Source organism: Hipposideros armiger, unplaced genomic scaffold (genome assembly GCF_001890085.2).
Source record: "Hipposideros armiger isolate ML-2016 unplaced genomic scaffold, ASM189008v1 scaffold_187, whole genome shotgun sequence".
Lineage (NCBI taxonomy): Eukaryota > Metazoa > Chordata > Mammalia > Chiroptera > Hipposideridae > Hipposideros > Hipposideros armiger.
In genome coordinates this window covers 2,610,142-2,636,807 of record NW_017731537.1, presented here as the reverse complement: position 1 = coordinate 2,636,807, position 26,666 = coordinate 2,610,142, and the positions used below count along the sequence as shown (strand labels likewise).

The following is a 26,666-nucleotide window of genomic DNA, read 5'->3' as shown; positions in this document are numbered from 1 at the left end:
GTCGCTTCACTGGCCCATGTTGGTATTATCTTTGAGCTCTTCCCGCTCTTCCTGGGTGAGACAGAATAGTCTCTGGCCTCTGGATGGCCACTCATGTTGGCGCTTGGCAGCTCACACCGGCTGCCGGCCACTCACGGTAGCTTATGGCAGCCCACAGCAGCAGGGGCTGCAGCCTATGCCATAGCCGGCGACTCGGGGCAGCTCAGCTCCAGGTTGAGCTGTTGTTCACCATCTTAGCTGTAGAGGGCAGTGTCACTGGTCCTCATGTGGGATCCGAAACGGGACCCTGCTGCTCAGAGCTGGTGCTCCCAAACCAGCTCTTAACCAACACACCACTCGGCCGGCCCAACATTTAGTCTCCTGTATATACTGCCTTATTGTACACAAGAAAAGTTGACATAAAGTTATGCGCAGTGGGTTAAACTTGTTGGTAGCAGTGGACCAGGCAGTTCTCTGGAATCAGCAGCAGAAGCAGCCTATGGAAGTTTTTCAGTGCAGAAATACTTGTTTCTGGCTGGACTATTAAGGGATCTCCCAGTCCAGACCCTGTGTCTTAGATTATATAAGGAAGCTGTAGTTTCACGCTCCATGACCCTGCTGCTGGCCTAGTTGTATAATGATGGGGACTGGGACAGGTTAACAAAGAGATTACCTAGATTCTCTTAGAGTTCCTCAGTCTGGGCATCCTGGCCTTCTCTTTTCTCCCCCGTGGATATTGAAGTTCACATGGCTCTTTGAAGCCACCTTTGATGGAATTCCATCACCAAGGGAAGCCCTGAGGATCACTGGCCCAGGCAACCAATTGCCAGTCTGTCTTAAAGTATGAGTATGGTTTCCAGCACTCTTACTGGTTTGCACTCTTAGGTGACCTTTAGTGGTGATGAGGTATGCTTTTTTTCCAGTGTTGTAATAATAAATCTAAGTTAATGTTTGCATAGTCCAGAAGTCTCATCTTAGAGCATTTCTTATTCTTCCCAGAAATGCAATACTATTATAGTATAAAACGTTGTTACTGATGCTGAACCCCTGGGCCTTTTTGGGAACTCAGAGAAACAAGAGGGGAGGTGAATGAGTAATGAAAACCTGTCATACAAAAGTAGCAATTCTCAACAGTCTTTTTAACTCTAGAAATCTCCCAGAAACCTTTTCAGCAGCCAAGTTGAGATTGATTTATAAGTAGCATTTATGATTGTGTTAATTATATTCAACTGTTATTAGTGCTTTTGTAATTTTATGTGTCAATCTGTTCTAGATTTTACTTTTATCCCATTGCCTACCATAATGCCAGATGTTCGTTAAAACTCAGATATTTGTTGAATGAATTAATAACAGACCTCTTATAAAAGTTATAAAACCACAAGAGCATTAGGAAAGTAACACTCTAGCCAAGAATCTAAGAGCTCTGGGCTCAGTCTCAGCTCTGCTATTTATTTGTAATTTGTCCTTGGGCAAATTACTTAACCCCTCTGTGCTTCACTTTTTTTCACTTGTCACATTGGGAAAAACCAACTTCATAGGATTATTGTGAGGATTAAATTAAGTAATGCATGTGGCTCACTTACCATGGTGTTGGAAACATAACATGTTAAGCACCATAATGAAGACACTGATAATGATGATGGTGATTGATGAAAGCAGACCTATCTGTTAAAGAGTACCTTTTCATTAATTGAATAAGATTGTGGGGTTTAAAAAATACTTCGGGGCCAGCCGAGTGGCACGTTGATTAAGAGCTGGCTTGGGACACCAGAGGGCCCCGGTTCGGGTCCCAAATATGAGGGCCAGTGACACAGCCCTCTACAGCTAAGATGCTGAACAACAGCTCAACCTGGAGCCAGGCTGCTGTGAGTCGCCCGTGATGGCGTAGGCTGCAGCCCCTGCTGCAGTGGGTTGCCATGGGCTACCGTGTGTAGCCAGCAGCTGCAGTGAGCTGCCGTCCAGAAGCCATAGTGGCTCAGTTGGTTAAGAGCTTGCTCAAGAGTGTGAGATCTGAGCAACAGCGGTTCAATTCCCGGTCCGAGCTGAGCTGCCGCTGAGCTGCCAACAGGTGGCAGGATAGCTCAGCTAAATAAATAAATAAATAAATAAATAAAGGCCAGAAGCCGGCGACTGATCTGCCTTGCCCGGGAAGAACACAGTGATAGTGCCAACTTGGGCCAGTGAAGCAACGTCCTCCACAACTAGACTGAAGAACAAAAAGGACAGCAACTTGTCTGTTCCCCTTCCCCCAATTCCCCAGCGCCGTTCCCATCCCCCAATTCCCCAATAAAAACCTTTAAAAATATGTATATATATATTTCATACTTTATCTTTTAGAGAAAAACAGTTGTTGGTGGTTGATCTTTTCTAGTTAATAATAAGGAGTGCCCTTCTAATTGCTAGGTGGGATGCTGTCCAATTCATGAATCACTTAATAAAGCCAATTAGATATTTAAAAAATAATAATGTGTTTGTCACCTTGCCACGTGTCAGGGGAAAAATAAATTTTTTATTTTTGGGGGAGAAGGCTAAATCGTATCTGTAAAAGTGCCCACAATATAGGCTGGAGAATCAGACTCAAGGAAAAGGGAATAAAAGGGGAAGTGGTGGGAGAGAAAGAGATGGAAAATACAAGGTGCCTGTGGGAGATGGGTGGATGTACTAACACTACTGGTAAATTTTTGGAGGTATCATTGGTGAAGATGGGTCAGAGTTCCCTAACGTTACTTTAAGTTAAAGTAAATTATTAGAGCACAGTGTTAACCTTTAGAGCCACAGAAAGAAGCTGCATTTAAGTAGCCCCTTTATTTTCCTCACTGAAACCCTATGACTTCTTGAGCCATTATTTTCAGATTTTATCCTTTCCTTTTGAAAAATAGCCAATCTTTATTTGGAATTATGGTGTATTACCCTTCGTGTCAGTCATCTAGGATTAGGAAAATAATGTAAAGTAGACTAAACATTCACCATGAGATATAAATAAAAGGATGTTAGCAATAGTGCCTTTTCCCTGCAATATTAATCATTTCAACCAATTTATGTCACTTTTGAAAGAGAAATAAAGATGTGGCTCGAACCACAGGTTTTTATATGCTTGAAATGATTTCCCCAAAAAGGTAATAAGAAAAGTAGAATTCAGTCCAATTCGTATCTAATGTGAGTTTGCTCTCCTTAGGGAACTGTGCCAGGGCCTCTCATGTTTTCAAGGCCTGATGTGGCTGTCCTTGGGGTTTGAGGAGTTTCTAGTCAGGTGGTGATAGGAGAGTTACAGATGATAAGCTGCTTCTTGGTGGTGTTGCCATGAGGAGTCAAAGACAGGAGAAAGAATGTCCAGATATTTTGTTTCTTCTTGCTTATTTTGGAAGATGGGGAGGAAAGGCAGTTTGAGCTTCATGGGAGAAATATTATTTGAGATGACCCTGAAACTGTATGTTTATGTGATATATTCAATGATAGAAAACAACCTGAATCTGGTCAAGATTCTAGATGTAGCTGCCAACTTGCAGGAGTTAACATAAAGAGCTAGGGACATATTCTAAATGATGTGGTGGGGAGACAACAGCAAAATCCAGAATGTGGAAAATTCTGTGGGACACACGACCCAGTTTCTTCAAGTAAGTTGCAAGGTTTGGGGGGAGAAAAGGAAAGAGATTAAATTAAAAGAGATGTGTCTGTCAACTAACTAAATACAATGTGTGAACCTTGTTTGAATCTTTATTCAAACAATCCAACAGTAAAAGCAATTGTAAACAATGGGAAAATTTTAATACTAAATGGATACTTGATATTAAGGAATTATTATTTTCAGTGTGATAATAGTAATAGGTTTTTTATTTTAGTTCTTGTCTTTTGGAAATTATATAGATATATCTGTTAAATGGGTAGGATTATAAGAAGAGAAGGTCGCAATACCTTCTCAGACAACAGAAATATTATAAAAACTATATGCTAGATAATATGGGTTGGATTTGACAAGTTCAGTATAATTAAAGTTTGTTCACATAATCCTTTGAGTGTTTTATCAGTTGGGGTGATAATTTTAGCAGAATTCAGTTGCTTCTGAGCTCAGAAATATGATCAGACCTGTGTTTTGGGGAGATTTGTTGGACGAATTGGAATAGGCAGAGGCTGCAGGTAAGGCAATCAATGTGGAGGCTTAGGTGATCATTGAGAGTCTGAACTAGGATGGCTCTTGTGGAAATTTCAACAAGAGGACAAAGAACAAAATAAATCCAGTCTTGGGCCCTCTTGTTCTCATTTTTCTCTATCATCTCTCTTTTGGTCATCATCTGGAATCCATAAGCCTGAGAAACAATATCAGAGAGAAATGGAAGTCAGATGTAATTCCAGCATTTGACGCTAAATGACTGAAAGGATGGTGATGTTATTAAAAGACGTATTTATTTCTGGAAAGAGAGGTATCCAGGCTGAGAAAATGATGGTTTTAGTTTGGCACATGAACAGGAAAGGTGACCATGGACACTGGTTTGCCTGGAACCATTTGTGCCTGTTGTCCCAGCATAATTGGTAAAAGTGCTCCCTTTTATATTCATAAGTGTCCCAGTTTCAAATGCAGTTGGAAATACAAGACAGAAACTAGGACTAGAAAGTCATTGTCATTTATTTCTGAGACATTTATTGACCTGAGAGATACAGAGATAAGACACATGCAGAGGCTGCAGTCTTACGGAAGATAGTATTAATAGTGTGATTATGTTTTAAATAGGTGTGATGGGAACATTGGAGAGCACAGCTAACCATGTTTGGGGAATTCTCTGCATAGGGGTAGACTGTAGTAGCAGGAGGAAATTATAGAGAAAGAAGAGGACAGTGGAGAGGACAAAGGAACCAATAAAAGATCCCGTCAGTAAGGAACCTGTCTGGTTAGGAGGAATGGCAAAGGAGTGAGAATCAACAATAAGAGGCTGTTGCCAAAATTAAATTCATAGTTAGGCTGCTACTTAGGACCATCTCATACGGCTGCACATACCCATGACAGAAAAATGGTCTTTCCCCATTGTGAAGGTTATTCTCAGCAACTAAGCCTGCAGCTACCAGACCTTCCAAAGGGAAGAGTGCTGTTCGTCAAAAAATGATACACCTACCTGGCCAGCTGCCTCAATCACATCATTTCTATCAGTTGATGAGTTAACAGATGTGGCTACATCAGCCTTCATCAAATATACACATGCAAAATAGAACTTGGGAAAAAATGCTTTGATTTGGCTCTTTACCAAGTGGTTCATAGTCGCTCAATCATGTTTAGAACAAAGGGCAGAGTTTAAGTTAAATCTCCAATCACTCTTCTGAAGTGGTCACACCAAATTTAATTTAAGATCGCATGTAGGTATTCCTTGTGTCAAGACTGGTTTAGTCAGTGGGTTCTTGTGTGGTGTGGGTCTCTTTACAGGTTTTAGCCTTAGTCTGAGAAAAGTTAGCCCCTGGCCCGTAATACACCAGGCAGCTCTAAATATATACCATTTGTGTTAAAGGGAAAACAGATTCTAAAAATCTTTCCACATCATCATAGTGCCTAAAAAACAGTAATTTCCGTTTGACTTGCACATCTAAATAAAATATTTTGGTTCAGTAAGGCTTTCATTTATCTTCATCTAAGCACTTTTCACTAATACTCATCACAACACTTCCCAAGATTGTGACGTAGATTGATATAAAAAGCCCCTTTCTGTGACAAAAGTAAGGCACCATGAGAGTGGACTCAAGCTACAAGAAACTAATAATGCATTTTCCCACACAACGATATGAAATGCAGTGAACGTTTGATCAACCTTTTGAAAACCAGAAAGAACTTTTGAAAACCAGAAAGATTTGCTCATTCATCAAAAAATTGGCACTTGGCTTTCTGAAAAGAATAGCTGCACACTAACTACTTGATTAGTTTCAATACAGTCATTTGTGTTTATTAATTTTTAAAGATTTGGGTCAGTTTCTACTTCTATGATCAAACACTATGTAGAGTTTGTAGTTTATTTGATACATGGCATCTTACTTGCTCTAATTAAATGCTGAACCTTTTCATCATGTGATACAGAGAACTAATTTGCAAATAGTAGATCCCTGTGTTAGTGGAACTCATTATTGCCGAGCTTATATTTTGTCCCCCAAAACTTAATTACTTAACATAAAATCTACCCCATTATTTTTAGTTTGAAAAGTATTAGTTTTGTTTCACATCACTGATCAAGAAAATTGTTCTGCTGCAGACAAGAAATGTCTGCTTTAATAGACCTCCAAGATAGATTACGTAATGGTTCTTCAGTAATAAAAGGATCCCCTTCCTCAAAATAAAATAGTCCTTTAGTTGTTGCATTAATTTATTTACAATTATTATGTTTATTTTTAAATGTGCACATTTTAGATGAAAATCTGAACTTTGTATGTTAACTAACTTTGTATGTTAATCAGATAGCTAAGTGCCTACTATATATCTGGCATTGTAGTGGATGGAATATAGCATGTTCCATATAGTGTGGAGCAAAAATGTGAAACATATGCATTTAACATTTGTTACTAAAAAGAAAACTATAAGAATCCTCTTATTTCTGGAGACAAAAATAAGAGTTGGTTGTTAGGAAAGCATGCTGCTTAATTATTATTTAACTAAGACAGTACCATGATTTATGGGAAAGAAATTGAGCTAGAGAGAATTCTGGTCCTGTCTCCACCACTTCCCAGATGTATAAGCCATTTCAGACCTCTGAGCCTTTATTTCTTCATCTGTCAAATGAAAGGAGTAGGTTACTTGATCTTAAAGGTCTCTTCCGAAATCCTGTATATCTATATAGATTCATGCTTCTTTAAAAATTAAATGCTATTAAACAGTTATATAACTCGAAAGTTTTCTTGGTTTGCTTGGGTTTTACTGTCAAACTCTAGAAATCAAGCAAAAGAGACCACTGTGTGCTAGGAGTTAGATGGAGTCACAGGGTTAGACGCAGAGGCCTGAACCTAGACTTAAGGAAGGAGCAGTAAAGGAGAATGGCATGAGCAAAGATAAACAGGGAAAACAGTCATGAGCTGGAGCTACAAAGGAGACTATTAGGAATTGAGTTTATTAGTGAGAAATGGGAAATAAGTTTTGACTATTATGGAGAACTTTAAAACTCAGATAAAGATGTCTGGACTTGATACAATAGGAAGACAATGTAGGTTCTTGATCTAAGTTAGAGAATTACTCTAGTATCGCAATGTAGGATAACATGCAGAACGGCAAGATAGGTTAAGGACAAGAATTTAGGAAGAAATGATTGTGGCATTAGGATTGGTAGTAATTTCAAGAGACTTTTTAGTTATGAAAACTTTCAAACATGAGAAAAGTTGAAGAGGACCAAAAACACCCATATGTGACCATCACCTAGATTCAGCAATTGTTCGTATTTTGCCATAAAATTTTCTTTCTTTGTGTGTGTGTGTGTGTGTGTGTGTGTGTGTGTGTAAATTTTTCTTTTAACTTTTTATTTTTATTTTTTAAAGATTTTATTGGGGAATCGGGGAGGGGGAACAGACATGTTGCTGTCCTTTTTGTTCTTCAGTCTAGTTGTGGAGGACCTTGCTTCACTGGCCCAAGTTGGCAACCATCATTGCGCTCTTCCCGGGTGAGGCAGTCGCTTACAGGCCATTGGACAGTGGCTCACGGCAGCTCACAGAAGCTCACACCCGCTGCCAGCCAGGCTCACTGCAGCCTATGCCGTCCCCGGCGACTCATGGCAGCCCAGCTCCAGGTCGAGCTGTTGTTCACCATCTTAGCTGTAGAGGGTGTAGCATCACTGGCCCTCATGTGGGATCTGAACCAGGGACCTGCTGCTCAGAGCTGGCATCCCAAGCTAACTCCTAACCAATGCGCCACTCCGCCGGCCCAGTAGTAGAGTTTTAATACAATGAAAGATGAGCAGAGTGACTAGAGAGGAAAGAGGTTAAAAGAGGGGGCATATTTGAGATGTAATGCTGGATGTAATTTATTTCTATAAAACCATTTAAGTTTCATCATTTAATAATTAAGCAAATATTTGTTATGTGTGTAGTGTTAGAGAAACAGTGATGACAAAATGAGCACAGTGCAGCTTTCAGCCTAGTTTTTATTTTGTATTCCACAGCTGGGGAAATTATGCTAAATTATTTTTTTTAAGAACAGTTTGTTTCTGTTTTTCTATTTCCAGCAAAATTTTTCTGACTTGTTATCAACAAGTTTCTAAATTGATAAAGAATAGCATTATGCCTGTCTTACTGAATTTCAAGCCTTACATAAGCTCAACATGAGTGAAATATATAATTTTAGTCTATATTAATATCTATTTTATAGTACCATGCCATGAATTACTAACATGTATTCAAATGCATTTGTGGTCTTTCTTCAGGGTAAAATAACTAAAATGCTTTAATATAATTTGCGTCCAAATTTCATATAACTCAGTTGTGCTACATTGTTTAACTATGCATGTCTAAACGTGAAAGAGATTGCTAATCTTTGGTTGTAGAGATTATAGTGTGATACTAACTCTTTTAAAACAAACATGTTTTTGTCAGATGACTTGCAGGGCGCACAGTCAGAAATTGAGGCAAAACAAGAAATTCAGCATCTTCGAAAGGAATTGATTGAAGCCCAGGAGCTAGCTAGAGCAAGTAAACAAAAATGCTTTGAACTTCAAGGTGAGATGAAGATTACTTTGATTCTTTAGGGGATGTGGAGGCAACGTGACATAGCTGAATGGCCTCAAGCTTGGCATCCAGAGGCATCGTGTCTCGTTCCAGGTCCACAGCTTTATTAGATACGTGGTCTTGGGACATTCACGTAACCTCTCTGAACTTATGTTTCAGATCAGTAAAGTGAGGAGAGTTCAGTTGCTCTACTTGCTTCACATTGTTGATGTGAAGATCAAGAAAGACATGGACCAATGAAAGATCTTAATACTTAATTACATATTAAGTAGAAAAGGAAAAAAACCTAATGTATATAAATTCCAAAGTTTTAATTATACCTAATGTTAGCTATTTGGTATGAGATAAGTAGGATGTATATTCCCTGTGGCTTTATAGTATATTCATAGTAAATGGGAAGAGTCAGGGGTTAAGGCATCAAACCTTCTAATGTCCCAGCCATTTCTTTTCTAGTAGCTCATTTATCTGTAGTATCATGGGCGAACGGAGTCCGTGCTGTTCCCTGGAGCTTATATTTTCTTTATTATTCACAGTAACTATCTGGTTGGTTAGTACCTTTGAAAGTCTTAGAACGAGGAGAAAGTTGATGGCCTGTGGTCCTCATGTTCTCTAAGATGGCCTTCCTGACAAGGAAGACGATTGAGAACTTCTGTTACTGCCTCCCTCCTGTTCTGCTTCTTGAAGAAGTTAGAATTGATGTTCTTATATTGTTTTTGTTGTTGTTGTTTTGTTTTTTTGTTTTAGCTGAGCCATCCTGTCACCTTTTGGCAGCTCAGCTCGGGCCGGGAATCGAACTGGTAACTGTGTTGCTCAGAGCTCGCACTCTTGAGCGAGCTCTTAACCAACTGAGCCACTCGACCGGCTACTAGAATTGGTGTTCTTAACTTGAACCTTTTGGAGGGTCCAGGCTAATTTATTTAATTATAATGAAAAATATTTAGTGAACTGCAGTTATTAGGTAGTACTTACTATGTGCTTGGTAGTAAACATGAGGATTTTAAGTTTTTTAAATTTAAGCTCAAAATGCTGATTAACAACTATCAAGACTGCTTCTCCTGTGAAGAATAGCACATATTATCTTGGTGATGAAAACAACACTACTCAGTTGAATAGATTTATTACTTACTACTGTTTTGTGCTCTTAAAAATCCTGAAGCTATTATGTCTAACTGCTAATACTGATAATACTTACTGCCTAACGTTTGTTTCCTTCAATAAGCTTTAGGAGAGAGTGTTTTAGAAATTTCCAGCTGCTCAACTCTGAATACTTTAACTCACAGAGTTAGATATACTGTGTTTTACTTTTAGCTCTATTGGAAGAAGAAAGAAAAGCCTATCGAAATCAAGTTGAAGAATCCACTAAACAAATACAGGTTCTTCAAGGTACGGAACACTTCAGGGTATCTAAGATTGTTTTTGTTTGCTTGTTTCTAGTGATTCAAAAGGAATGAAAAATAAGAGTGTACAGGGTTCCCATTTTCCATAGCTTTCGGTCTTCTCTAGAACCTGAGACTATAACTGGGTGAGCTTATTATTTTTTTAAGAAGGTAGAAGGGAAGATTTCCCCATACTCCTATAATAGACACTTGAAACGGGAAGAACAGGGATGAAGATATGGATTTGGTAAGACTGTCTGTCGCTTTCTGGATTATGTAGTGTGTTACTACAGAAGGGGCCTTCAGACAGGAAATCAGCTTGAGCTGTTCTGTGCATCAGCACTTTTAGCTTGTTAGTGGCATCATTTCTAATGCTCATAACACACATGGCATTGCAACAAAAATTATATACCCCATGGAATAGCATCATGGCCCCTGAACTGCCTTTACCGGTAAAGGCTGCTCTTTATACCCGCTGTTTTGCTATCTCTCTGTGGGCTATCACAAGGTCATTACAGAAATGACCAGAAAGACACCTGCCTGTCAAGGGTTTTCTTGGAACCAGAGCTTCTGGTACTGTGAAGCTGTATATATCAGGTACCCCAGGAGAGGTCTTTCTTTCCTCTGCCATTGTAAAATTCCTAAAGCGCATTTACTTTGCCTTCATTGTCAAAGAGGGAACCAATGTATTTTAAAATTTTAGTTTAGGAAATGAGGTGAGAAAAAAATTAAATAGACAAGTAATCTCATTTCAGAAGAAATCGAGAGTCATTGTATGAGGCCTATGATATTTGCCCTAAAATATCCCAGAGAAAAACCATCTCCTTGGGTTTTCTTTTCTTATTTTTGAGTAGGATATTTCAGTGTTTAATTTTTTAATTTTATTATGATCAAATTAGAATTTCTGAGGTAAGTCGTATGTCTTTTTAACTTAAAAACCCATTAAACTGTTATTACAGCTTAATTCCATTATCTGTTAGCTTACATAAATCTGATTTGAATCTGTATTTCCATCCTGTACTGTGTATGGGCAGGTTCTCTGACCATGTGCTGCCTTTTGTCTTAAGGCTGTATCACCTAGGCATCGTTGAGTGCCCCCTAGTGCCAGCAAGTGTATTTCAGCACTTTATCCACAAATCCATGGTTATGTTACCATTCTATCTTTTCAGATTTTGAACCTCTTACCTCTCAATACTTCCTACAAACTTAAAAGGCCTAATATTTAATGTTTATTTATAGGGCTACCTGCCCCACCCTCAGCCTTAATTCTCTTGATTATTTTAATTATTCTTCTACTTAAGGAACTTTTTCTATCTATAATTTACTTGTGTTATAGTAACCAAGACTAGTATTCTAGTTCTGAACCCAATATGATTTTATATAGGTTATTTTCAGTTTGACCATGAGGGCATAGGGGAGCAGACCTTTTAAAACTGTACTCTTTGATTAGGCAGTATTCGTTAGTTTTATTAATTCTACCAATAATTCTTGATTGTTTACTTTGCTAGTGTTGGGGATAGAGCACATATGAGAGGTACAGTCTAGTGGAAAAGATAAACAATAAGCAAATAAACATGTAATGTGACGTCCAATAACGGCAAAGTAAAGGTCTAGAGAATGACAGCTATTTTTAGATAAGTCATCAGAGAAGGCTTCTTTAAGGAATTGATATTTGAACAGAAAATTGAATCAAGAACATCAAAGATTTTTCTAATGCTTACCATTTGACCAAGCAATTCAATGTCTAGGAATTTACCCTTAGAAAAAAATCAGGATTGTGTTATTAGCAATATTGTTTATAATGATTAAAAACTAAGTAGCCTGAAATGTCTAAAATAAAGGATTTGTCAAAAAAAGTTACAGCGGAACTATTTTTTGTTATTAAAAGATGTTCATCACCAGCGGGTTAGAGAATTACTACATATATTACCATTCCTCCCTGTTTTTGTTTTTATATGTGTATAAATGCATAGAAAATATCTAGAAGAATAAGCACCAAATGTTAAAAGCAATATTCTCCATGTGGGAGAAATAAAGATCACTTTGGTTTTTTTCTCTTTGTGTTTCTGTATTTTGACATTGTCTGCATTAAACATAAATTGCTTGTATAGTTAATCAAAAGCAACAAACAGCTCTGAGAGCCCCATATGGGCTGTTTAATTGCTGTGGATTAAGGAAATGATGGATAAATACATTTTTGTAGCCCAACTGCAGAGGTTACACATCAATATTGAGAATCTCCGGGAAGAGAAGGACAGTGAAATTACAAGCACTCGAAATGAATTGCTTAGTGCCCGAGATGAAATTCTGCTTCTTCATCAAGCAGCAGAAAAGGCTGCTTCTGAGAGGGACACTGACATTGCTTCTTTACAAGAAGAGCTTAAGAAGGTGCGAGCTGAGCTTGAGCGGTGGCGGAAAGCAGCGTCTGAATATGAGAAAGAAATCACGAGCCTCCAAAACAGTTTTCAGCTTCGATGTCAACAGTGTGAGGACCAGCAGCGAGAGGAAGCAACACGGCTACAAGGTGGATACATGTATTTTACATAAAGCCCTGAACTCTTGGCAATGATAACTTTATAATTTGTACAAAATAACCATTCAGGCTATATTTCTCTTTGATATCAATTGGTTGTGTAAAGCAGTGTTCTTATTTTGGGGCTATAAACATTCTTTAGGTCTGCAAGTTGTACAGTAAATTAAAATTTTTTTATACTTTTACATTTTATTTAAATACTGTTAAAAATTATTTGTCTTATGAAAGTGAAGCGGGGAAAAAAATTACAAAAGTTAAAGTTAATGGAACTTCCCTGAGGTATAGAGGCAGAGTAACAGGAATCTAAAAATAACCATGTAAAATCTACATGTTTTTACATAAGGAAAAAAGTTTGTTCTCTGAAATATTTCCCTTTATTCTCTGAATTATTGTGAGAGTTATATTCCCCTGTTAACAGAAATGTTTTGGGACTCTTTTTAGGTGAACTAGAGAAGTTGAGAAAGGAATGGAATGTATTGGAAACCGAATGCCGTTCTCTAAAAAAGGAAAATGTTTTGCTATCATCGGAACTGCAGCGGCAAGAAAAAGAATTGCACAAGTATGCAAAAATTCTATTTTAGCTTCAAAATATTTCTTTATCTTAAATTTTCATCTAAATTAAATTTAATTTGGGTACTTAAATACCCTTTTTGGAGCAAAATGCTCAGCCAGACTCTTTTTTGGATATTTGGCAGATTAACCATGCTAAATGAATACTTCAGCATTTTGGGGTTTTTTTTTTACCACCACCATCATCATACATGCCCTTTCCTTTTGATGTACTCATGGAATACAGATGCATTAAATGCTCCCTCCCCCCAAAAAATTCCTAAACAAACAGCAAAGATCTATAATTAGTGATCGAACATGCTGTATAAATTAAATGATAATAAATTTCAAATACAAGTTTGCTTTTGTTTCATACCAGTGATCCCTTTTTTTAATATGTATGATCAGGAGATGACTATAATAAAGAATTTATACTATTGGAAGATACAAATTCAGCTTTTGAATTTCAGACAAGGTTATTTATATAAAGGATAATAATATATAAGGTCAAAAATGTTCTAAAACCAGTTAAATCTTTGTAATACCCAGTACCTTACTGGCAAACCAATGGATGCAATAGATTTATTTCAACAAATTTAGTAGAGTCCTGTTTTCCCACCAACATTTGCTTCGTAGTTTAAAATTCATTTATTCCTTAAAAATTGGATCTGTTCTGTATTTTTAAACACTGTTCTAATTCAGAACATGATAGTAGTACATGTTTATTATTGAAGCCACTCTTAATTAATCCATCTCCTTCCCCCCAGAACACCAAAAATGGGAGTCATTACTCTTTTTAACCTTGTGGCTACACTCCTCAAAAGCACTAAGGTTAGCAAAAAGTCAGTGTTCAAGGTCAGTTCCTAGAGAAAACAAGCTTTAGGGAAAGACAATAAAGAAAGGACTAGATACATCAGAAAATAGTAAGCCTCATTATCTGCTTATAAAAACAAAAACAATTGTAATGTTGATTATACATTTTAAAAAACTAGTTGTTAGGAACAAGATGTGCTGATTTATTCTCTAAAGCTCCTTCTTACCATACCATGTGTTCTCAATATCAATATCTATAAAGCACTTTTTTCTCCTCCAGTGTCATATCTTTATGGAGTCTTTTCATATGACAATACATTTAGGCAAATCGTTTAGTATAAAGTATGTGTAAGATGATGTAGACACTCAAGTTCTTCATATTTGGAATACTTTTGGATCTTAGCGAGTCCCATTTAGTTGGGTATTCTAACAAGCAAGAAATACTGATGTTTGTTACCAGTATTGATTATCTTAAATTATTCTTATTTTGGAATTATTGCTATTTTAAAGATTCAGACTTGATCCCACATTTTTGAGATGTGATTAATTGGAGTCTGGCAGATTGTTAAATGTTATTTTTTTACTTCACATTTTGTGTAAGTATTGGAAAGTAAGCCACCAAACTCCCAATGAGTCAGAGAAGCATAAGGTTTAAAAATATTAGGTCCCAGAGGGTGGACTGTATTAATAGATTGTTGGTCAAGTTGTCTGCTTAAACTCACATAAACTATTTAAGACAAATTAATTCTGTTTCTTAAACTTTTCTGGTTTAGAGGTTGTCTAAATTTTATTTGGTAAGCCTCCCCAGCATACTTGTATTTAGAAGCTAGTCTTTCTTTACAGGGTCTTATCTGGCATTTAGTTCCTAGCTTTGTTGGTCCTACAACATCAGACCTGTCCCCTAAGAATCTGCCAAGCATACAATTGGAATTTATACTGTATAGTAACTCGGTTACAATATTGAGTCTGAGACCTATGATTCATCCTGAGAGGCATAAAACTGTCATTTTGAAAACCTTATCCTCCTTTAGCTGTTTCAATTGTAGGTGGTAGCCAAATTCTTTAACACAGCTACGCTATACAGGTCTTTTCGATCGTCTTTGTTGTCTGTGATGTAGAAGGAATTGAACAAAGAATTTCTATTTATGCTTATCAAGCTGTTTTGCTAGTGTGTAAGTCAGTTTTTTATTTCATCAAGTTATAAAAGTAATCATAAATTGTAAGGCAGAAAACGGCCTCAGAAATTGAGTTCAATCTTCCTGTTTGACAGTGGGAGGCACTGAGACTCTCCTTGTGTTATTTGTGTCTGTATAACATGCCTGGCACAGATCTAAGAGCTCAAGAAATGCTTACTATGAGAATGACATTATACCAGATACATGACTTGTACAATATCCCACAGCTAGTGGCAGAGCTAAGGTCTAGAACCCAACCTCCTGGTTCTTTGTCCCGTGCTGTTCCCCAGTTTGGTGTGTCTTCTTATTTGAGTAGGCTTATCTTTACTTGAGTTGGCAGTGGCTTCTAAATTTTAAGTTTCTGTCCCCCATCCTATTTGTCAAGTACTTAAACTTACAAGAAAATAGTTGAAATACATGCCGAAATACAATATATTCTTCTGTCTATGCTTTAGAAGACCTACCCTGAATCTTTATGATACGGTCAATATAATGTGATGTAACAAAATATACACTTAGTCACCTCCTACTTCTGTTTTTAAAATTTCAACTTTTGTGTATATTTGATTATCTGAAAATAGAACAGTGCTTTAAATATGCATTTTTTGGTATTTTAACACTTTTTACTTATTGAAAATATCTCATTCTTTTTACACTTTTCTTTCCTCCTCTGAAATCCACTCCATCCCTAGTAAAATGTATAAGGAATTGGACTTCCTTCTGTGTCTAGCTTCTACATGAATAACTGTTAGTATTTATTTTACAGTTCTCAGAAGCAGAGTTTAGAGCTTACCAGTGATCTCAGCATCCTTCAGATGACCAGGAAAGAGCTTGAGAATCAAATGGGGTCCTTAAAAGAACAGCATCTTCGGGATTCAGCTGATTTAAAAACTCTTCTCAGTAAGGCTGAAAACCAAGCAAAGGATGTACAGAAAGAGGTAAAGCGAAAAGACATTATGAGCCCAATAATGGTTGGACTTAAAGCCAAAAGCAAATCAGATATTCATGCTAGTTAGAAATAAAGTCACATTACCTGTCACAAAGTTTGATACTTGGAGCATCTCTGCTTGGTTATTTCTAGCTGTATATCATGGTCCATATATAGAGGACCAATCAGTAGAGCTTGGCCTCAAAAATATAAATATATAAAATTATGTTAAAATTTTTTCTCTACCATTTAGTTAACCTGTATGAAAATTCATTGTTTCTCTTTCAGAGACAGTATCTTATTTAACTTAGAATACCTGAGAGAGCAAACTGGCCACACCATAATGCTCTTTACACCCCTCCCATGAAACTGGCCTGAAGTTTCTTAAACTTCATCTCATAGCCAGCCAGCCAAACACTTGTTCTATGATCTTTTACTTTATTCCCACCCTATCCCTTTTCCCACTTCTTCACAAATATGCATGCTCCCTTTTCATGTCATTTTGCTTAAAACCTTGACTTGGTGGTTTTTTAAAAAAAAATTATGTTGGCCCTTGAGCCATTCTCTACTGCTTGGGCCCACTTCTATTTCTTTGAAGTGTTACTATCTCTTCTAACAAACTGCTCTTTCACCACTTAAAAAAAAAAAAATATGTTAAAAATGGTGAGAGTTGACTTTAGAGCAGAGACCTCACCCAACCTCTTCCTCAGCAAAGCCTTGAAGTTGACATCGGGGCCCTAAGAGCTGTGTTCAATCCCGCTGGCCTTGGACTACTCCCTGAATTGACCACTGACCAGCTCTGGGTATGGAGAAAGCTCATGATGCATCTTGACCTCCTGGTCAGGGCCCACCCCAGCTGTAGACTCTTAAATGAAGGATTTGTTATAAACAGAAAGAAGCTGAAGACAATTCTTTGTCTTTAATAACAAATTTTCCAAAATTGTTTTTAGAAGATGTGTTTAATCAATGCATTTTTTTAATGCACTTTTTCCTTTCCTTGTAGTATCCTGAACTTGGAAATGATTATTGTTCTGTCTTCATGTTTGTTCCTAAAGGGGAAAAAAAAAAACACAAAAAAAAAACTGTAACATTCTTTATTTATATGTGGCCATATTGATTTTGTAATATGTTCGTTTTTATCCTCTTGCTAAGGATATGTGTTTTGAGAGAAATCTCATTTTATTTAGTTAGAACACAAATTTTGTGCCAAAGTAAATATCCTAGTATTTAATACTGTAAGCACTTTGTGTCCTTCCAGTCCATATGCCATAATTCTTTCAAAATCTGGGAAGAATGCTGTGGTTGGAAGATGATTCTGTTGTATGTTACTATGAATGCGTTAACCGTTTTGTTGCATTATTTGTTTGCCTGTTTTTGGTCACTGAGCAATCAGTACGAGATGCTTTTTAACTGTTTCACAAATGGCAGTGGCGTGTTGCCACAGCATCTAAATTGTTGACAGCCTTTGGATTGCATTAAATGCAGCACATTTAAAAATATGTCTGATCTTGTCAATATGTTCTTTTCTATTGTTCAGTGTTTTCCATTGTGAAATGATGTGTAGTCATCACACTCCTTTGTAATGTAAAATTGCTTCTCTTTCTGTTTGTCCTGATGTCAACTATTGGATGCCAGTCTGTAACTAAAATGTTCTTTAATGAGGTTCTTATATCTGTGTAATCCACTGCCAATTAATTACTACCTTTTATTAATGCACATATATTCCCTTTCAATATTTCCCCTTTGTTCTCTTTCCTCTCATAGAATCATGCTTACTATACATAGTATAATGATTATGTATCTTCAGGACTGTAAAAGGATAAAATATTACAAGCTAATAAGCAACCCCAGATATGACTTTTTATGAAGAAAAACCAAAGGTGTTGGTAATATTGTGTGGTTTTTCCTTTTGAATCAGAACTGAGCTTGTTTCTCACCCCCAAGTTAGAAGCAAGATAGAGCAAAAATAATATGCAAATGAGGTGACACTAAGACTGCAAAAGGTGACCTTTGTTCCAACAATTAAACTTTTTATATATGGCAGCTTTTATTTGAACATTTAACAAAGGAAAAGTACATGAGAACAGTAAATTTTAATCCTTAGTATTAAGAGAAAAATATGCGTGTATCATCTTTATATATGACTTAAGAAAACATCTGCATATTTTAACTTAGTAGTAATGTCTATAATTTAAGAATTCTTAATACATTGAACACATAAGTCCCCTGCAAAGACTGACTCAGGAAAGTAGTTTGGCTTCACCGTCTTGCCCCTAGGTCAGAGGCCTTCCCGCCTCACTCCCTGCTGAAGGTAAACAGCCGGACCTTCCTGACGGAGCTGCTTCCTGTCGTTCTGCTGCACAGCTCCTGGAAGGGAGAAATGATTAAGTGCTTTGATATAAAGGGCAGGTTGGATGTGAGAACGGTGGAAAGGAAAAGTAAGGGAAAATTTAGGTCAGCAAAGAGCTTTTCACTTATTCTTTATTAGTCACTGTTAAGAATCAGATCACTGAGAATTGATTATGTTCTTCTAAGGGGCAGAGACTAGCAATCTGGGGACACTGTATTTGCCGTGGCAGCCTGCCTATAACCTTCTGCTTCTGGAAGAAAGTCACAGACCACACCAAAAAGCTCTCATAAAGCCCAAGAGTCTTACCCCTTAATTCATTCTCTGGCATACTACCTGGACTTGTTCTGGGAACCTTTGTAGGTAATAGGGAGCTCCTTTCACGTTTTACCTACCTCTCTATGCCCATGCCTTACTTTTTCCTTTCTGTGAGCTCTCTGCTGACCCTAATCTCCCTGCCTCCACCTCTTCTGACTAGTGTTTTATACATTTGCATTCTTCTTAATATCTATCTTTGTAGTGCATCTAAGTTCCTAATCAAACACTCCAAGGTGTTTGCATTATTCAGAAGCACCATAGAAAGCTGTCCTTTATGGAGGAATTTCTAGGATCCAGGAAGAAAAGAGCTGGAGACGTTCCAGTCTCATGGGCTATATTTAGGAAAGAGGAGAAACCTTTCTGGTATGCCAGACCGTGTTATATTTATTTATACTCAACCCTTGTCTTTCTTCTAAAACCTTCAGAGATGGCAGAATGGGCCAGCGGAGGCCAAGACAAAAGTACAGGCAGCAACAGAACAGTGTTTGCCCTTTGGGAGCCCAGCTTGCATGTAAGATGCAGTGTCTAGGAGGAGAGCCAGTCGAGAAGTCCTACCTTCAGTAGCTTTTAGAGCAGGAGCAAGCCATGCTGTTTCACACTGAACTCACCTGTGTGCACGGGACAGCTAGTACCTCTGAAAGTGAAATTATATACAGTGGACTGTTTTCCAGAGTAGGAAGTAGCTGTTTCACTTGAGAAAAATGTCTGTCTGTCAGAAGCAGATTTTTAAAAATTATTTTTAACTGATGCTTGTAAGTTTAAGTAGAGAGATAGAAATGACCCTAATCCTCCTGGTTGTTACCTTAGACACATTTCTTTCTTCATTTGCCTAGAGATTCACTTATCCAGAACACTTTAATACTGTACGGTGCTGGATAAAGGGAGGCCTAATGGGAATTAATACTTCTTACTTCAAGACTAAAATAGCTTGGCTGACATTGCTTACCAGGATATAAACTCATACTTCCTGACCTTGCCATTTAATTAAGCTATGGAGGTTTTCTTCACTTGCTTTCTTTTGCTCAATTTGAAATTTCACTTTTCTCCTCTAACTCACTCAGTGGAAAAAGTGATCCTTTATATTAGAAACAGATGACACAGTGGTGACTTCTCTTAAATTTTTTTAACTCCAGGGCCAGAAAATTCTTTCATAGAATTAGGTTAACATTGAAGACTTATTATTAGTGCAAATGATTCTTATCCTCCTTAAAACAAAAAGGCTTGGCTTTGGTGTTGTAGGTGACTAAAATAGGGTCTGGTATATTAACCTAACTAGAACCATAACTTCATACTCATTTTAAGTTGAGTCTGCACACTCTTTTTTCTTTGCCTTTAGTATGAAAAGACACAGACTGTACTCTCAGAACTGAAGTTGAAGTTTGAAATGACTGAGCAGGAAAAACAATCAATCACAGATGAGCTCAAACAGTGTAAAGACAACCTGAAGCTGCTCCGAGAGAAAGGAAATAATGTAAGTCTTTGCAAACGTGGCTTAGCTTTGATTGAGAGGCAGTTGAAAGCCCTAAAATTGATTTTTTCAGAGGATTTTATTACTGATTTTAGAAACTAAGGCCTGTAATACACATGAACTAAACTTTTCATTCTGAAATGCCATGGTGGAATCATTGTGCTGTCAAATTTTTTAGTAAGAATTTGCCCCTTTTAGCCTGTACCCTTAGAAGAGCCTAAGAACTATCTGAAGGAAGAGCCTTGTTTGGAAGAAAATGATTACCTAAGTAAGAACTGTCAGCTTTTCTCAGATGAATCTGGAGGTCTGTGACTAAGCCATCATCTGGCCCTGTTTTTCCCCTGCTGGGAAATGAAGCACTGTACCACCAGAGGCCCACCTAAGAAAGAATAGTTCATGTTGACTCCTTAACATTTGGCTGTATCCAAAAATGGTTTTCATTTTATACTAATAATATTCTCACTAAGGCACATTCCTAAAAAACTGAGTGCCTTTTTGGACTCCCATAAATATTAGGAAATATTTGGTAAGTTTCTGTAGGGGTGTGTGTGTGTGGGTGTGTGAAGCTGGAACATCTTGGTATAAATTGAGTTTAATAACATTAATTTGTTTTCATTTGCTAGAAGGTAGATGGTCTTTAAAAAGATGTTATACTAAATAAGTGTTGTGTTACATGTTTTGGTGATCATTGCCTTTGTGGGCCCTAACTGATGGATGATGTTCACTGTGGTTGGTTGTGCTCTGACTTATTTCAAACCTTGTCATGGCTTGGACACTGCAGTAGGCGTGAATCACACACTTCCTACAGAGGAAGGCACTCTCCTTAACACGCAGCACAAATACGAAGGAGTGATGTTGCATGGCCATCACAGAATGCTCATGAGTTGTGTCCAACTGTCCTTGGCTAAAGAAAGTTAGCTTTTTAGAAAATAAAGGCTAGTTGGTTAGTTGGAATCCCTTTAGAAGTTGATGAATTGAGTCTGGAGGCTTTATGTTAAGCAAAAAGGGATTTCACTTATTTTGAAAATGTGGATTACAGAACTCTTCTGAAATCAGATCTTATGGTTTGGTTACTTCTTTCTTTTATGTTAATTTATATCCCTCTGAGATGGAATTTCACTTCACCTTCTACTAAATTAACCTCTGAAGACATCTAGCATAATCAGAATGGATCCCCTATACTATTTAGAACCTTTCGGTAATAACCTTGCTATTATTTATAGCTGTACAAATAATTTACCTTAAGGGTGAATTTCCTTTTTTCATGATATTGGACTTACGATACTAAACTTTTACTCTGTATTAACACTCATTGTGGTAATTCCCTTCTAATTTTAAAAATTGATTGTATTCTGGTAATATCATTGAAAGCCCTGAAACTTAGCTGCCTGTATTCAGATACCAAATGTTGATCATACATTGTGTCAGATCTCTTGCTTGGTTTAGGAAGCACGCATTATAGGGCATTTATTTTTAAGCTTGAAAGCAATACCACCTCAGGCAAAAGAGCTCTGGTTTTTTTAAAAAAAGGATTTGATGGAGCGATAAAATAAGCTTTAAGCATTTCCAGTGTACTCATTGTCAAATAATGGATTCCAAGTATGGAACAAAAATAATGTACTGTCAAGCAGAGCATCAGTTATTGAGGTGTTGTCATTGCTCTGTCTTAGCATGCTACATTTCATTAGGATGTTAGAGATACCCACATTTCCCATTGCCTCCAGCTGTTCCTTTTAAACAGGTAGCCGGCCACCTTACAGACCACAGTCATTCTGGATTGTATTAGATGTCTTTAAAATGTTTGAATCAGTGCAAAACCTGAGTGCTATTATTTCTATTACCTTAGTCTTCTTACCCTTCCTCCCACCCTCATGGGGTCTAAATCATCTTATCTGATTTTTTAATAGCATAAAATGATTTTAATATCCCTTCCCTTCTTTAGCCTTCCATATTACAACCCGTCCCAGCCGTATTCATCGGCCTATTCCTGGCTTTCCTGTTTTGGTGTTTCGGTCCATTGTGGTAGAGAAAGGTACAAGCACAACTGTTGAGTCCTTGTCTGTTTGTCCCCGTCACCTGTTTGTGCCATATTTGTAATATAGTGCATGGCAAAACCACACAGGTATTTTGTTACCTGAAGCAAACCCTTCATTTAGTATGCCATGTATTGTGTCACCTGAATGAACTGAACAATCAACTAATCACATAACATTTTGTCTTGTTTCCTTTGTAGTAATGCTAACCGTGAATTAATTCCAACCTAACCAGTTGTTGATATTCTGCCTTTAACTGAGTCTTTGCCTGTAGCAAACTGGAGTAAACTATAAATTTCTGCAATATTAGTAACCCCTTCCGAATTACATTTTTAATCAAATTTGAATGAGAAATGAAGAGTTTGCCTCTTTGAAGTTTTCAGCCAGCTTTCAACCCCCTCCCATCCCCTTCCCTCTTCTTTTCCATAGTGTAGAGTTACTTTTTTTCAACCCTTTGCCTATATTTACACTATGGCTGTGAAGATGATAAAGGATGAGGTTAGCATAATGGACCATTGGCTCACAATCTCAACCCCAGTGTGCATTTACTTATGAGAGTAAACACGCCCCAGATCTTTCCAGAGCCTCTCCCACAGCCCTGATCTGCAACATTAGAATATTTCTTTAAAAGCCAGCTTTCTCAATAAGATTCTAAGAACACTAGTGAAAATAAAGCTATCAACCAAAGCAAGTTGATATATGAAGCCCGCTGAAAATTAACGGGAAATAGCCCGTCCACACTTGTCTCCAACAGACATGCACGTTAGTAGACCATATGAGATGATCATGTGACATTATTACACTGGACATGGTCTTTACCAAAAGTAGCAAATAGGCAGGGTCCCTAAATAGCATTTCCCCATCTTGAACCCCATCTGATTTTGTCTTATGTGGTTTCAAATTAGAAGGACAAAGCTTAGTCCATTTTTTATTTCTATCACCTTACCCACCAGCCCTTTGTATAAAACCACTTTACCATTAGAGTCTGGTTTTTATCAAGATATAAACATTTTAGGCAGAAACATACTCCAGGCATCTGTGTACATCACTTCACTGTAATATATGAGTACCAGAATAAATACAGCAGGCTGAGCCCAGAGCATTTCTTAGAAGTCACTATTAGGTTTCAACTGGAACAAAATTGAAAACTGCCCAAGACTTTCCTGAGATGTATCAGGCTTCCACACACAATGGTCTTGTAAGAGTCCCCGCTCTTATGGCTCTCTTCACACCTGTACTTCCTCACCTTTTTTTTTTTGTTTGTTTGTTTATTCTTATGCAAAGATAAGGTTTTTCTAATATTCTAAGTATTCAGGACTCTCTGGAACCCAAGGGGTTAATAAGTATGAAAGGAGAGGGGAGAATGTGATATTGACTCTTGGTTTCTTTCCACACAGAAACCCTGGCCCTGGATGCCCATGTTGGCTGCCCTGGTTGCAGTGACAGCCATCGTGCTGTATGTGCCAGGTTTGGCCAGAGCTTCTCCGTGAGAGCGTTTCTTGAGTCCGTACACCGTCCTCCCTCTAGAAGCTGGCATCACACTCATGCTGGGGACAAACAGAACCATTTTCTTCCTTTTTACCTCTTAAAACAGCAGAAGTGCAAGAATACAGCTGTAGGGTCATTGCTTTAAATTATATAAAATGTATCTTGTCTATAAAGAGGATATAAAATTGTGACTTTATTCTTCTGTGAGCAATAATTTGCTTGCAATTTTTCATGAATTTTTTTAATTAGTATGTTGAGATTCTGAATATTATGGTGGCCTAAAGTAGGCTTCTTGGTACACCAAATTATTTATAACATTAAATTTATGGGTATTTTACTCTGAATTCTAATGGCCAGATAATTCATTTTCCTGATTAGATAACTACCCAAACCAAACAGCCAATACATACATGGGAAGAGAGGCCCTGTGTGCTCAGTGCCTATCAGTTTGAAATATATACACATATATATATATTTTTTACATATTTACGCCATTTTTACTTGTTATAAAACCACTGAGCTATTGGGAACAAGACTTAGAGACAACTCTTTGTGTGGATTTTTATTTTATTTTTTTTTCTTTAAAGGAGAAATAATACACTTGGAAAATATTCTGTTCTAGTGATAATTTGGGGCATATGTGCACGCTTGTTCAGCCTTAATGTGACTTGATGATGTGGAGGACATCAACTTTGAAAAACTTTCCATGAGAGTGTGTATTTTCTTGAGCAAAACTGAAGTATTTCTGGGAGCAAAAACAGTAATTATATAATTTCAGTGCAGTAAACCAAACTGTTGAGTCAATTGGAATGTAATTTATTAAACCTCATCTATTTAAAAAGATATTTTCTTTAAAAGCCAAGTTACTTTTCATATACAGCATTTTAGGAAGCATGATTTTTTTTTTCTATCATCTCTTCCTCCAAGCATGTATAATTGAAGAAAGAATTAATATCTCTTTAGATAAGCTTTTACTGACTTAATTTGGTTATGATACTTCAAAGCTTATTCATGTTTGAGGTAAACTATTGTTACCTACCAACAGATTTCCTGGTGGGATATGCAAATGGTTATTTTCTTTTTATTGTTGTTAATTGGGACATTCTGTTAATGAGAAGCACTATTCCCAAGATTAATAGTGTTCCATGCACAGTGAGGCACCTAAACACTGCTTGATGTTATAAATTTAAAACACAGAAGTGAAAGTTTAGCTATGGTTTTATGTGGCACCACAGTTATGTCCATAAAGTTTATTTAGATCATAGAATATCCTAAAGTATCACATAGTTAAATTTTTCAGTCAGTGAAGCCTGGGAGGGAATGTCAGTGAATTGGCTTGAATATTTTGTGGCAATCCTCTGTCCTAGCCAAATAATGAAATAGAAGTTTAGGATATAATTTGCCTTGTGATATTGGGCAGTCATTGTTTATACTTTCGAGGTTATATTTTAAGCTATTTGGGATTTGCTGTTGGGAGGATCACTAGATTTATGGAGGAATTAGTCACAAATGACTTGTAGAAAATACTGTCATATAGTTCATTTCATCATTTTCTGTTGCAGGAAGCCACTCTACCACAGAATGCTAATATGCCAGTGGTACCCAGTACCTCTTGTATATAGGATATTGCAAATATTGTTCTGAAATGCTTAACTTCAGAATTACATTTTTTAAAGTAAATAATTGTTTTAAATCTATTTTGTAAAGATATAAAGTACAATAGAATTTCTGGAGTACAGATTAAACTATTTGCACTAACACACGTGATGTGCATGATTTAATAAAATAACTTTACTCTCCCTATGCATTTTTGAGTTGGATATCATTGAAATTCTTAGTGCTGATCTACTATTGGATTGTTAATAAGTCTTCTCTTAAAATGACTCTTTATACAACATAATATATGTTTGGTATTCTTCAGAGTTTAAAAGAAAACACTGAGCTGTTTCCTCCAGGTTTTATTAGCCTTTTATTTAACTTACTGCTCTAATTTTTTCCCCCTTTTACTATGGTTATTGTTAAAACATGACTCACTTGCCAGACAAGTCTCTTTAAATGTAAAGTCTAGTATCAATATTTACTTTATTCAAATTGAATAAATGAGTTTTTGTAGTTACTGCCAGTTTTTCTTAAGAATATAAATGAGCCTATTCATAAGCAATACCTCCAGTTTTGTTCAGTTCACTTCCAGGTTAAATAAAGAGTAGGATTATTCACTGCTAGTGATAGAGTCATTAAGAAATTTTAATCATAGCAGTTAAGAATTGAACAACCCTATAATGATACATTTAAGAATTACTCAAAGGTGCTATATGACTGGGTCAGAAAATGAAAAGAACATGGCATTTGAAGCTAAACAGAACCTTATGGGCATCCTGGCTCTGCCTTTTTTCAGCTGTGTTGCCTCAGGCAAATCATTTATCTTCTCTGAGTCTCCATTTTCTCATTTATAAAATGGAGAGAATAATATCTATATTGTTAGTGGTGGTACGAAAATTGAAAAGATAATGGATGTGAACTGTTATGCAAGTGGCAAATAGCCTTAATGAGAATGTCATACTAGAAAAAAACCCCACAAATATTTAAGTTAGATGAACCATTTACAGCTATTTAAAAGGAATTGACTCAAATATTAAAACTTTCTATGTGTGTGAATGAGCTATAACTGCAAAGTAATGAATCCTAAGAAAGCATCTTCACCTAGCTCTGGTCTGTCTTTGGGAAGTAATATGTCTAGTTTGATAATGAGCCAATTGCCTGCAGCAAATTGGAATGCCTATTGTAGCTGCCAATTCAGAGCTACTTAGAGTTGCATGTGAAACCAGTCACATTGCTGAATAGTCAAGAGGCTGTCAACCAAAAATAGTATTGCCTAGCTTGATCTCTCATTTCAATCACCAAACTTGACTCCCAGTGACTTTTGACTGCTGCCAGTGCTTATATCTACTATCAAAAGGATGGAAGTCTACCAAAGAGAAAAAAC

General features: G+C 37.0%; 1 protein-coding gene across 14 annotated transcripts in view; it reads left to right on the top strand.

Annotated features, from left to right (window-relative positions):
- SLMAP (sarcolemma associated protein) overlaps positions 1-26,317 on the top strand; it is a 131,186-nt gene extending 104,869 nt beyond the window's left edge. For 5 of the 14 annotated variants that reach the window (XM_019652779.1, XM_019652785.1, XM_019652784.1 and 2 more), the window contains 7 exons: positions 8,524-8,646; positions 9,964-10,038; positions 12,235-12,555; positions 13,006-13,123; positions 15,868-16,039; positions 20,031-20,165; positions 23,593-25,490. In XM_019652779.1, coding sequence (XP_019508324.1) covers positions 8,524-8,646; positions 9,964-10,038; positions 12,235-12,555; positions 13,006-13,123; positions 15,868-16,039; positions 20,031-20,165; positions 23,593-23,685 — 1,037 coding nt within the window. In that variant the 3' untranslated portion in view covers positions 23,686-25,490. Of the gene's footprint in view, positions 1-8,523; positions 8,647-9,963; positions 10,039-12,234; positions 12,556-13,005; positions 13,124-15,867; positions 16,040-20,030; positions 20,166-22,104; positions 22,195-23,592 lie in introns of all 14 variants that reach the window. The other 9 variants (XM_019652790.1, XM_019652791.1, XM_019652789.1 and 6 more) reach the window with 5 other exon arrangements.
- The last annotated feature ends 349 nt before the right edge of the window (positions 26,318-26,666 follow it).